We start from the raw sequence: 13,337 nt of genomic DNA, 5'->3' as shown, positions 1-13,337 counted from the left end.
TCTCCCCCTTTCCCTAGATTCTATTTCCCATATTTTGCTATCAAGATCAGGTTCCAAAGGGACTATCTCAACTAGCATTCTCCATTTCCATTTCACTAGGAGGGTCAAATTGAACTTCTGTGAAGGATGTCTTATTTAGTTAGTTAAACAGTATGTATAAGTTAATGTAAATTTTTTATACTTAAATTTAATTCCTAAGAATAAAAAAACTTCTATAAATCTCCAACACCTAAGAATGTGTTTGAAAAACTGTTTCAACCACGCGCTGAACAAAACTTTCCCACTTACCTATGTAAGAACAAAGAAGGAAAAATAAACTTCTATAAATATCTAGCACCTAAGAGTGTGTTTGAAAAACCGTTTCAATCACGTTAAACTGAAGTTTCTCACTTTCCTATATAAAAACAAAGAAGGAAGGAGGGGCCTTGAATTGGCGTTCAGTTGGACTAAACGTAGATACAAACATGTCCTAAGTAATCTTTTTCTTTGATTGGCAAACCTTATCCTAATTTACTCAAGTAATTAGTCCAAAAAAGATGTGTTTACTTCTTTACATTGATAATCTCAAATTCATCTTTTCTAGCAAAGGATTAATGCTTTGTTTGGTAGTGAGGAGAAAAATAAACAAGGTATATGAAAATAAAAGATAAATACTTTGAAAAAAGAGAAATAAAGTTGAAATAAAAGGTGAAAAAACATGAGTCCCACTGATTTCAACTTTAACTCCGCTCTAATTCACATTCAGCAAACATGAAAACCTATTTTCGTCTGCGCCCATCATCTTAAATCACACTTACCAAGCAGATGCTAAGGCTTGGCTCCTCAGACGTGATTCTCGACAAATTTTAAGTAATGAGACAAAAATTGAAGCACAATAAAGTTTTTATATTATTAGTATTATTATTCATTACAAGCAATAGAGTTGTCCGTTTTAACAGTACAGTTGTATTGTTCCACTGATTTTAAAATCCAGTTTATTAAACACATGCACAAATCTAAATACAACAGAGATAGCTTTCATTGAGATGACCCTAAATACAACCTCAATAAACATGATAGCCATAAACATTCAAACATGCCTCAGGGACTGTGTCATCATGGTTGTGAACTCGTCCATGTCAACCATGCCGTCTCCATCAGTGTCTACAGCTCTCACCATTCGCCGACTGTCCTCAATGCTGCACCTTTCTCCCAGCTTTCCCAGCATTTCTTTAACTTCTTCAGCACTTATTCTACCGTCGCCATTCTTATCAAATGTCCGAAATGCACTCTGTATATCCATCATCCTAACCCCGCCACCCTTGCTCTGAGCTTCCATAAATTCCTTGAAGTTGATGAATCCATCTCCATTCAAATCAACCACCCTGAAAATATTCGGCACTTCATGAACCGAGTCCCCCATGCCTAGAGCCTTCATGGTGGCTTTGTACTCCTGTTGAGAAATTTTCCCATCTTTATTGGAATCAAACTTGTCAAACACCTGCTTCATCTCATCAGCCTTAGGCTGAGGAAATACATTCTTCGGCCCCGAGTTCTGCCGGTCCCATGAGAACAGACGTGATGGCTTCCTCAAGTATTTTTTCCTTGAGAGGCTGTATTGGAAATCAAGCAAACTTGTATTTGACATTTTATGCTGCGATGGATTTCATTTGACATGAAAACATGATATGGCCTTTTATATTAGCGAGAAATTGAAGAGGTGGTGACATGCCCCTCATCAGTACGAAACTTAAGATGCTAAACAAAAATGCAAGGTATGAAAAGAATGGTGTGTACCAAAAGATAAGCATAGTTTATGGAAAAGAATATATTCTTTCCAAAAGATACAAGTGTGTTTTCCTATCTTCCTTTGGGGGGATTTTTTTTAATCAAGTCAGTATTCTAGTGGGTACATTGTTTACCAAATCTAATCGTAACAATGTTCCTTTACGTAATATTTTGAGGAACTATTTATGGTAGAATATATATTTAACTCATCAAGATAAATAAAGTCCAAATTCTCGAGGTGTTGAAATGAAATAAAACAAGAATCTAAGACTGAGGGGGTCTGAGAGAACCATCAACCATCATGGTGGTTTTCCATTCTCCAAATCCTCCATTACATCAATATCCTTGCGAGCTGTTATCTTCTGCACGTAACCTGCAAAACAGACACTAGGCAAATTACTCCAACTTGACACTATTGAAAATAACAGTGGACAAAAGTGAAGATAAAAAGAACGTATGGAATTTCAGAAAGTGGACATGGAATTAAGGTCACTCAGGAATGTTTTTGATAGAAACGTCATGCATATCCATTAAGTCCGTGTGTCACTATTAGGAAAAGGTTTAGTACTAAAGCAGAAAGTATACATCTAAGGAAAAAAACACTTAAAACAAGGGATAACCCACTTATATAAAAGAAATTCTAAGATGGCCCCGAAGCAAGACAAATCTATTGCTTTGTATTGTTATAATAGCTAATGTGGTATATATTCAATAGTACAAGGAACCTAAGAACGTATCCATTCAAGAAAGGTATACCCACTACAGGGAAGGGAGGGATACAACGCACACATTAAATTCCTAGCTAAAATACAACTTCAAATTGCAACAAAATCTCTATCATCAACTACACAAATCACACGTTTCACCATAGTATAAACCAAAAGGGAACAGGGAACATCCTAAACAGCAGAAGACCGTACATAAGTGTTCACTTGGTATAATTCAGTAACTACGCCATGTAGGATATACAAACACTTCTGATGCATTAAAAAAAATACAAGACTGAAATTAACAGTATATGATAAAGGAATTTATGATTCAAGCTAACTACAGGCAAAAGGAAACTAGAAAAGCAAGGGCACTATTTTTAGGTATCCCTTGAAATCTTTCTTTGTGATGATGGGTGGAACAAAATCTATGAAACTCTTGTGTTGGAAGTAATAAAATTAGATGCTGTAATTCATGACAATGAGACAGGAATCCTAATTCATATTGCATAACAACTAAAAGTAACAGAGAAACATCCTCCCAATTATCAAGCAATATTTTTTTCACCATACAGAGAAGTTGGGAAAAAGCTCAATGGAAATTAAGTGGAAACGTTCTACATTAGAATGGCTAACTTTGAGGAATAGCAAACTTTCTAATATAATCTAAGACTTCAAATCTATAAAATGGAAAAATTATAGTTAATGGTGCACCATAGCAATTTAAAAGTGACATCGCATTCCATTATTATCAAGAGACGATAGCAGCCTGAATAGTGGGCAAGTAGCAAACAAGTTGCCACCATTATGGTTGCTGTGGTTAACAAGCCATCATCTCAATTACAACAACCAAACACAGCACCTCAGCCTCATTCTCTCCTTGTTGTTATTGGCTTGTTAATTATGCCTTCGATTGACAGTGATTGTGTCAGGCCACGAGTTTTGATTATTAATGATAATATGTTCTTAATTTTGGGTGACCTTTGATTTTTTAGCACTTATATGTGTAAAGTATAAATTGCATACTTTTTCATTATTTTCAGTATAACACTCATTCTGATACAGTACTTTTGGGGTCAGCAGCTCTGCACTGTTATCAGGGATCTATTGATAACTATGGACAGAATAACTTTGCCCGAAGTCACAAATCAGATGAGATGAATGGAGCATGGCTATAGCCACGCAATATATTAAATAAAGGTGCCTTGAATGAAAAAAAAATTAAAAAAATCAGAAGCAGGAAAACTGTTAGTCTATAGATGTGCGCTAATTTAGCATGTACACAGTTCACTGGAATTATATTTCAGATACATATTTGAGAGATAAAATTATATCATGTAAAAAAAAATTATATAAAAGAATTTATTAAAAGAGAAAAGAGAGGTACAAAAGCGAAAGGACAAGAAATCCTCAACAATTATAACAAAAATTAGAGGTTAGAAAAAGAACTAAGAACAAGAAACATGTAATACAACAAGTCAATCTCTCTATTCTAAAAAGACAACCCTGCCCCCCAAAGAAGACCAGTAGCAGAACACTAAAAAGAAACAAGGTGAACTGATTGGATCCCAAATAAACTTGAGGTAACTAACACCCAATAGAGGTTCTAGCATTTCTTTCCAACTAGATACGTCAGGTAATTGCCAATTGAGCAGTGTCAAAGCCTTGTAGCATCTCTGCTGGTGCCAAATCTTCTAAATTAACACACAAGAACTGCTAGAGATCCTTGGGGAAAACCCAATCAGCCAGTAGTTTTCTCAAGTTTTAGCTATCACTCTTCTACCCTCTTCTATGCTGAAACAGTTAAGATGGTAGAAAACTAAATTTACCAAAAAGTCATGCCACTCAACAATTAGTAATGCAAAAACAAGACCTTTACAGATAGAAAAAAATTGAAGTTCATGAATCGTGACTGAATGATAATCAAGCAAATAGATTAGTGACCATATGATAGCTACAATTATCAATCATATTTGCTCTAATAGGATGATTATAACATCACATAATTACGCCTAAATAGCTTTTGATCACAACTCAAGATTTTATATACAAACAAATATGCCTGAAAATAAAATGATATATACATTATAAGACAAAATCATCTAATTGTATATTTGTTGAATCGCTAAATATATATTACACACATAAAGTATAAACAATGCATTGACAGTTTCAACATTAAAAGTAAACTTCCATATGTGTGCAAGTGCAATAGTGCTGCTATCTTTTACCAAAGGCCAAAGGGAAAAAGAGATGATATATTGCAGACAAAGGAAGAAAGTAATTTTGATTACAAGAATCAAAGTTGATGCATAAAAATTAAAATTATTCATGAACTAAGGAAGCTAATTGAGCAAACTTAGGAGCCAAAAAGTTGGCTTATTCAGAATTCAAGAATATAGTAAAGGTGCTAACGAAAAATAGGAGACACAGAGATTATTACTTTTATAATTTGGGTTTGGACCTAAATCAACCCCACAAAATGGGCTTTTAAGATAAGGGTTGCTCCCTACTTATATACAACTTTAATTTGACCATATGACTAGTCGATGTGGAATCTCCAACACACACCCCTCACGCCGAGGACTGGACATCTCGAGTGTAAAATTTGTAGGACTGAACATCTACAAGTGATCAGATAACAGCCGAATAACAAGTGCCCAAATAGGCCCAACAGCAAGCGATAGGCTCTAAAGCTATCCTAAAATTTGGGTTTGGCCTAACTTACACAAAACCTTTTTTTTGGGGGGGGGGGAGGTTGCCCCCCACCTATATACGTTAATTTGATCATATCATTAGTTGATGTCAAATCTTCAACAATTACAAGGAGATAAAGGGTTTTACTTTAAAAACATCAAGAATGCCTAACAGTTCAGAAACAGTTTTTTTTTTTATCTGGTGTCTTGCTAAAAGAATAGCAGTTAGCCCTCTAGAAGGGGGTAAATTAGATATGTCTAACCTAAACATTTCATAAAAAAAAATTGAACCCAAATAGCACATAAAGCAAAGCCAAATTTCACTACAATCCTCCCCCTGCTCCTCTGCAGACACACACATTTTCAGCTAAATACTAAACAACAACAACCAAACCTTGTCTCACTAAAAGAGTGGCCCACTGCACAAAGTTCCAGCCATTGTGTGTAGTTGGGAGAGTCAGATGGATCCAATTTCTAAAAAACAAACAAAAGAATAACGGGAAAATTCTCAAAATAGGTCGTTGTCATGACAAAATGAACCTACAGGAGAACACTCATCCTCTAAATAAGTTAGTGTCACATATATAATACATATGTTCGCAAGCGTAAGGGCAAACACATTTATGTAGCTACGATATTTAAAGGTCATAACATGACACTCAACACATGTTCATAAAAATAAAAATAAAAAAGATTCACAATCTCATGATTAAACCCCCCCTACCCCCTCATCCAACACAAGTTTTAGCCCAATGAATATGAACACAAGTTATCACAAAATGCATTACCAATTCCCATGCAAGGAATGCATTTGCAGGTAACCGGTTTCCCTCTCTTGCCATAGTAGCTCACATATCCCGATCCTTGGCAACTACGGCACTTCCCAGTCCATTCATACACCACCTCTTTACAATCCTACAATTCAAGCCACACATTTCAAAAATAGAAAGAGGGAAAAAAACGTAGCATGTGAACTAATTAAATTACTCAAATACAACTACCTCACTATGCAAACAAGTAATCAGTAGAGGCTAAAACCTGAATTTGGGGATCGCATTGGAGGCGCTTATCAATCTCTTCTTGCGAAACGGGCGAGGAATCGGGATACGTCATTGGAAGGGGAAGAGGCTCGGCGTCGTTATCCAAGTAACTCTCATTCTTCCGAGACCATTTCTTCACCCTTATTGGTTCGTTTCCGCCGCCGCCGCGCCGTCCTTCCACGGCGAGTCCTGCGCCGTCGGGGAACTGGCCAATTCTTAGACCGCCGGCGACGGACTGGATGAAGGAGGGGCCCGCGGAGAGGTCTCCGGCGGCGGCGCGGCACCGGAAGGACGAAGGGCTGCAGGGGAAGAAGAGGTTGCTCGTGGCATTGGTAGCGAACATTCGCATAAAAAAATGAACCCAAAGGACAAGATTGGAATTCTTATTTTTCTGGGAAAATGTGAGGGGAATTATTATTAAATATTTAATGTGTGTGCACTGTGCGTAATATAGATTGGAGTTTGGTAGTGGTGGTAATGGTTTGCAGAAGAGTGAAGCACCGAAGCAGAGTATTCTATTTACATATAAACAGATTTTATGGCTACGTCAATTTTCTAGTCTCTGCTATTATCATGCCCTTGAGTTAAACGTCAACATGGAAAACAAGGCCAAGATACAACCACATTTATAATGAGAAAACAAAATATCAGAGATATCAAGATAATGTGGCCGGTGGCTGGATAATAAAGAAAAATATTAAAATATATTTCTCTTTTTTTATATTTTCATAAAATTATAATGTGTTATTTTTATAAATTTATAATTTTTTTATTATATTTTATAAATATATTCAAATTAATTAGTGGTATAAAATTATATAATTAGAAATATCTGATTTATCTAAAGTATAATAACATGTACTCTCGTTGTTCTCAAAATTAAGAAAAATTCAAATAAATTTTTTAAAATAATTTCTTTTTTTATTTTGATTCCTAGTCTGGAGACTTAATTGATGATAATAATAACATAAGTTTAGGATAAAAAAAATAAAATCAAGTACTTACATTTCAGAGCCTTTTACCAGGTGAGAAAAACAAAACAACGACCCTCGCAGTGTTTCATTGTGAACTTGTGGTAACTACTAGAATGTAAAACTCGTGATTGCTACCTCATCACCTAGGTAAAACAACACAAGAAGAAGATCGTGGAAGATAGAGTAAACATAAGAAACAACGTCCTAGGATTTCAAAAGTTATTTGCTGAATAGGGGAGTGCAAAATGAAGTTAAGAGCTATATAAGCAGCCATGGCTAAAGTGTAAGGGTCCACTTCATTAACCATAGATTAATTCTTTCAATCATATTCTATCACATATTTACTCAATATATCATGGTGTAAATACACATATGCGTCTAATATTTGCAGCAAAAGCATACAGTCATAATTCCAAGGCGATAAAGAAATAATGGGATTGATATTAGGTGTCACTAAAATAGGGGTGGGTAAGCAAACTGGCCCGTCCGAACATAAGCTCACATTGACAACGGATCGGGTCAGCTCGCCCCACATTCTTACACGGACCAAATAAATTGGTTCGTCTTCGCCCCGTGGAATGGACTGGTCCACGGACTTAGTTTTAAAAGAATTTCAATTTCAATAAAAATACAACGCAATCAAATTAAGTTCAATACAAATGTAAATAAAATCTTAACAATTAGTCAATTGCATTAATAAAATAAATAATGTCTTAACAAAAGAAAATCCAAACAATAAATCTAAAATATGAAACTTAAACATTTCCAACAACAAAATTTCATATTTGAAGCAATAAAATTCTAATGCGGGCAACCCGCAGACCCCGTGGGCCAAACCCGCATAGTCTATGGATTAAGCCGGATGGACCAAAAAATATGACATAACCATAGATCATTTAAAAAAATTGATCTGTTACCCGCGCGGACTGCGAGCCCCACGGGCTAGTTCAAGGACCTAAGTCTGTTTACCCACCCCTACACTTAATTACCTCTCATCCTATCATACACTATAATTGTATTAAAGTCTCTCCAGTCACATACAAAACCTACCAAATTTGTAATGGCCTTGTGCTCTTTATCACTGATGAATCTCTAGAACCACCTTGAAATCGAAAACACACAATTATAGTTAGTAATTTCTGAATTTTCAAAGGAGCTCTATTAATGTTAGTTATAATTAGCATAGGTACAAAAGTATAGTGTTGCGCTTACTTGTACTACTTTCACTTCTATTCATTTTGATTAGTGTTTGGAGGCTTATTCTCAAAATCTGAATCACTGGTTTTACAGTCACCATTTGTCACAGTGCACACACAAGTTAGCTAAGGCATCATAGAGAGAAAAAAGAAAAACATTTTAGTGATTTTCTGAAATAGTAAAATCTTACATATCACGTAATTTTGGGAGTTTCTTTATTGACGGAGGAAGTGGTCCTTCAAAGTTGTTCTTCTCCAAATGCCTTAAATTTAACAAAGAAAAAAGGGAGTTCGATCAAGTTAATTAGATTGGACAATTTAAGAAACCTTAGAAATCAAGGGTATGTTTAGATAAGTTTATGTAAAAACACTTCTAGAAGAGAAGAAAATAAAAAGAAAAAAATTAAATAATTTTTTTTATAAGTTAAAATTAAGTCTTCATTAACTTATTTGTATATGTTTTCTTATCTTTTAAAGAAATTATATAAGACAATTTTGACATATTAACTAATAAAGAATTAATTTTAACCAATTTATTCTAAAATAAAACTCATTTCATATTTTTTTTATTTTATTTTTCTTCTCATATAAATATTTCTAGAAAAATTAAAACCCAAACAAGTCTTAAGAATAATGCATCTTTTTGGGTCACATACAAAGTTTCTAACTCCTTCAGTCCACTCAAATCAGGGATGTTGCCTGAGAGTTTATTTTCCCCAAGCCACCTATATATAAGCAAATATTCAAAAAGTGACATGATTCAGTTGTTAGAAGAAAAAAAATCACTTGGATTGGAATATTTGAAGTAAAAGGGCAACATTCCATACAGATGCTCTAATGCACTTAGATGGCCAAGAGTTGGAGGAAGTGACCCTGACACCCCGGCATTTGTCAAATTCCTTCACATTTACAAAAAAAAAAAACATGTGAATCCACCATTAAACATATGAAAGGTACAAGAAGATGACAACTGTTACTAGATGCATTTTTCCACTCTCATTTACTTATGAAAGTCCAATGAACAGTATAAATTAAGAAGATTTCAGTGGAATTTAATTATTATTTTTGTAACCTATTAGTGAACTTACACTATTGTGACTCGTGCATGGAAACCATTAGAGCATGTAACCCCAGTCCAAGAATTTCCCTTAGGTAGGCAAGGATCGCCATGCCAATCAACAGGTGGATTCTGAATGCTTCTTGCCAAATCTTCCATTGCAATTACTGAGGATAACCATAACAACTAAATTATTCGACAACTAGCTTCATGATTGTAATATAGGTTATGTTGGCATAAATTTCTCCATAATTAAGTATTTATAGGAAAAGAAATTAAAAAAAAAAATTGAACTTCTCTTATAAATGAAAATCAATTTATGCGTTATAGAGTTTAGAGAAATTAAACAAAAGAATTTCTATAAAAATTAAGTACCTAAATTGATTTTAACTTAGGCAAAATTGTATTCAATTCATTTTATCTTTTTATTTTCTTCTCAAAATGCTTATAACAAACTTTTTTAAAACATGATCTTAGTCAAAGACATTGCAAAAATAGTGAGATTAGTGAGTTACCATCTCTAGTATGAGTTCGACCACCAAGAGGTAGAACTTGATAAATTTCCCCGGCATTGATCAGTGGTCCAACAGGTATTCCACTACCAGGGGTCAACGTAATTTTGGTCTTCCCTGAGAGCGGCCATTTTGTAGCATAAACAGTGACACCATTAGTTGTGGCATTGAGGCTGGAATAGAAGGTGTGGCCATTGATAGAAACGTTAAAAACTCTCCAGCTGTAAGGGCTTGGATGTCTGTTGTCCTGAAAATAGAGGGAAATGTAGTAGTAGGTGCTGGGAAGGGACATAGAAGGCCACTGAATCTCAAGAGTCTTCCCCCTACTTGTTGTAACTGCAGAACTGAATGCTTTCACTGGAGGTTGATTCCAAAAGTCTGAAGAAGTCACATTTGAATTGCTTTCCACAACAGGATTCTGGTCCTTGTATGGTTGCCACATCCTGTTGAATTTGTCATCTGGAAAACTAGGTCCACAAATAAACATCTTATAATGATCAGAACTCTCACCATACCTATTTAATTCTGCATTTCCTATACCATTTATGTAAACACACATAGAGAATAAATAGAATATAAATTTACAGGATAAAATATTTTTATAGCTTAATTTTTTTTTTGTCTCTATAATTCTTTTTTGTTTTAATTATTTTAAAATATATTTATTTTATTTTTCATCCTTAAAACGTTTTAAATAATATTTTTTCATAATTCAAAACATTTTTTCTTATTATTCAAACAACCTGTTTTTCGTCCTTGACTGGTTAAATATCGTATACTAATTTATATTTGTTGTTATTACTTCTTATGCTAATAAGAGTTACATTCCCTATACTCCATATATATATAAAAATAAATTATTTTACCACATGCTCTAAAATTAATTAAAACCAATTAATACTCTAAAAGAGAAAATAAAAAGCTGAAACATTCAATTACCTAATGATATCTTCACCTCCGAAGGTATTCCTGGCAACGGTTAGAAGGGCATATTTGTTAAAGTCAATAGGATTATAGAAAGAAGCATCCAACATCTTCACCTCCAAGGCCGAAATGAAGGGGCTTGCACCACCCGTGTGTGCATTCCTTGCCAAGCACACGCTCAAAGTCTTCCCCGGTGGCACCACAACAATATCATAGTAAGAACTAAGACCTTTAGCATAGTCCTCTGTGGTGTTCACAACGCTCCATCTTGTCCCTTCAACGATTTGATCAAACACCGGAGGCTGCTTATTCCTTCCATCAAAACCTCCATAGTAGTACATTGTCTTCACAAGGTATTTGCTTCCTTTGATGACGGGCAATGAATAGCAATATTTTTTAGCCCACATGTCGGGAAAGTAACGCAATGTGGAGAGTATTGGCAACAAGTCTGGCTTGCTGATGGTGGTGGTTTTGCCCACCTTGATGTAGCTTCCATCAGGAATGTATGTGAGATTATTGTCTATTGTTACCTCTTTGGTGCCCCCACAGTCTAAAAAATACCCTGCATGCATGCATTCGTAAATTCTCCATGGTTAGGGTAGAGCATGCATGAGGACATCGCTTCCAACTTTCATTGTCACCATTATACATAATATATATAATCTTCATGTTACAAAATTTTTATGCATTTATAGATAAGGACTTAAAAAATAGTTCACGGCCGATTTCGGTTGTAATGTCAAAGGTTTATGGAGTTTATGCGGCTGTAACACAATCACAATCGTAATTGCATCCGCCTTTAAATTTTGTCAATATTAAAAATCACAACAAAACCATGACTATGCTGTAATTTTGAAGCCTTGAATGATTTATATAATAACATGCATTGAGTAATGATATCCAGACGTCAATATTTCATTAACATTTTTTTTCTTCTGATTATCATATCATATCATTTGTCGTGTCTAAACTTTTTTCTCCTCTCACTCTCCCTCACTAATAAATGTTAAATAGGATTTAATGTCTATGGTTATTTTCCTCATACATTTATGTGTGCAATAAAATAAACTGGAAAGAGGTATTAAATTGCATGTGTACATATTAGATGCAAGCATCGAAAGAAAGAAAGAAAGAAAAAACCTTAGCAAATTAATATATGTACATAGTGAATGCAAATTCATTATCTTATAGGGGTGCTTAATTTGAGTATCAATATAATTTGTACCTAGAGGGATTGAAGCTAGGGCAGAGTGGGCGAGGAGAGAAATAGTGATAATCCACAGGAGGAAGACGGAGGGGCTCATACTGTCAAAAGCCACTGCCCCACCTGAGAGCATGCGATTTGGGAAGCTTTTTTTGGTGGTTTTTGTTGAAAACAGAAGAGAAAGAGATCATGGCATGGCCTGGTTCCACATTCACAAGGGTTGACACCTCCGAGGCTCTCCTGAAAGATAGTAATAGTCATGGCTTGAGTTGGTCATATGTCCATCCACTCTGTAATTTATTAAGCGACATTGGCGTTAGTTGGTATTAACAGGAAAATAGTTTCTTTGGTTGAATAGAGTTATAGTATTAAATATTCTTGGAATACAATATTTTTATAATATTATTTTGCTAATTTATACTATCTATGTTCGTAATTGTACAAACAAAACATTCTCTGTTAATATATAAGTGAGTCGTCCTTGACATGCTTCTCTTGTATTTCTGTTCAGACAATGAAAGTTCAAGATCGAAATATTTGTTATAATTTTTTTGGTGATTAAATCCTTAGAGATTGTGTCTTTTTCAGCAATCCTCTCGGGACATCCTGCCAAACGTAAACATGAAAAAAGAACAAAAAACGTGTCTTGTTTTCATTTATACAGGAGACCAACTAAATCACCCTTAAAAATTCAAAATCTCATTCTGTTTTTGTTATTTGAGATAAACTTTGTAGAGTACCCTCTTCTAATTAATAATTAACATAAATATTTTGGATTGTACAATGGGTAAAATGACATAAAAATATTTATTTAAGCAAATAAATTAAGTTACAAGTTGAGACTTGAGAGACAAATATTAAGACACGCATGAAATTATATATTGTGACATTAAGAAATATTAAGACGCGTGAAAAAATATTACTTTGGTAAAAATCATGTTTTTAAAATCATATTAATCATATTGAACCAATAAAAATATTAATTTATGATTTATAGGTTCAAATGTAATTGAGCTATGATTAAACTGATACCCATTAATTAATTCTATATTTTTATACTACACACTAAGTAATAAATTACCATAAAATTTTAAGAAAATTAACTTGAGTAAAAAAAATTAACATAAAAGGATCATATTACATATTTTAAAGATAAACATTGTAATAAATATAAAAAATAAACAAAAACAAATAATTTATTAAAATTATTCAAGCAGTAGAAGTTTCCATAGCAAAATGTTCTTGCTAAAGAGTGAGTAA

The 13,337-nt window shown here is 34.1% G+C and overlaps 3 protein-coding genes across 3 annotated transcripts; all 3 read right to left on the bottom strand.

The window, feature by feature from the left end:
- Positions 1 to 864: 864 nt before the first annotated feature.
- Positions 865 to 1,659, bottom strand: LOC114388598 (calmodulin-like protein 1). The gene has a single exon (XM_028349167.1). The coding sequence runs from the start codon at positions 1,625 to 1,627 to the stop codon at positions 1,070 to 1,072; it is 558 nt and encodes a 185-aa protein (XP_028204968.1). The 5' UTR covers positions 1,628 to 1,659; the 3' UTR covers positions 865 to 1,069.
- Positions 1,660 to 1,773: 114 nt separating this feature from the next.
- LOC114388608 (protein disulfide-isomerase SCO2) lies at positions 1,774 to 6,703 on the bottom strand. Its single transcript, XM_028349179.1, has 3 exons — positions 6,209 to 6,703; positions 5,959 to 6,085; positions 1,774 to 2,140 (listed from the first exon to the last, which is right to left on the bottom strand). The coding sequence occupies exons 1-3, from the start codon at positions 6,557 to 6,559 to the stop codon at positions 2,067 to 2,069; spliced, it is 552 nt and encodes a 183-aa protein (XP_028204980.1). The 5' UTR covers positions 6,560 to 6,703; the 3' UTR covers positions 1,774 to 2,066.
- A 1,864-nt stretch (positions 6,704 to 8,567) lies between these two features.
- LOC114371080 (probable LRR receptor-like serine/threonine-protein kinase At1g51810) lies at positions 8,568 to 12,210 on the bottom strand. Its single transcript, XM_028328484.1, has 7 exons — positions 12,099 to 12,210; positions 10,889 to 11,435; positions 9,953 to 10,416; positions 9,469 to 9,604; positions 9,208 to 9,279; positions 9,037 to 9,105; positions 8,568 to 8,643 (listed from the first exon to the last, which is right to left on the bottom strand). Exons 1-7 carry the CDS (start codon positions 12,208 to 12,210, stop codon positions 8,568 to 8,570), a joined length of 1,476 nt encoding a protein of 491 aa, XP_028184285.1.
- Positions 12,211 to 13,337: the final 1,127 nt, after the last annotated feature.

The sequence above is a fragment of the Glycine soja genome, chromosome 2, assembly GCF_004193775.1.
Source record: "Glycine soja cultivar W05 chromosome 2, ASM419377v2, whole genome shotgun sequence".
Classification (NCBI taxonomy): Eukaryota; Viridiplantae; Streptophyta; class Magnoliopsida; order Fabales; family Fabaceae; genus Glycine; species Glycine soja.
Note: the sequence above shows the minus strand (reverse complement) of the source record. Positions and strands in the feature narration are given on the sequence as shown.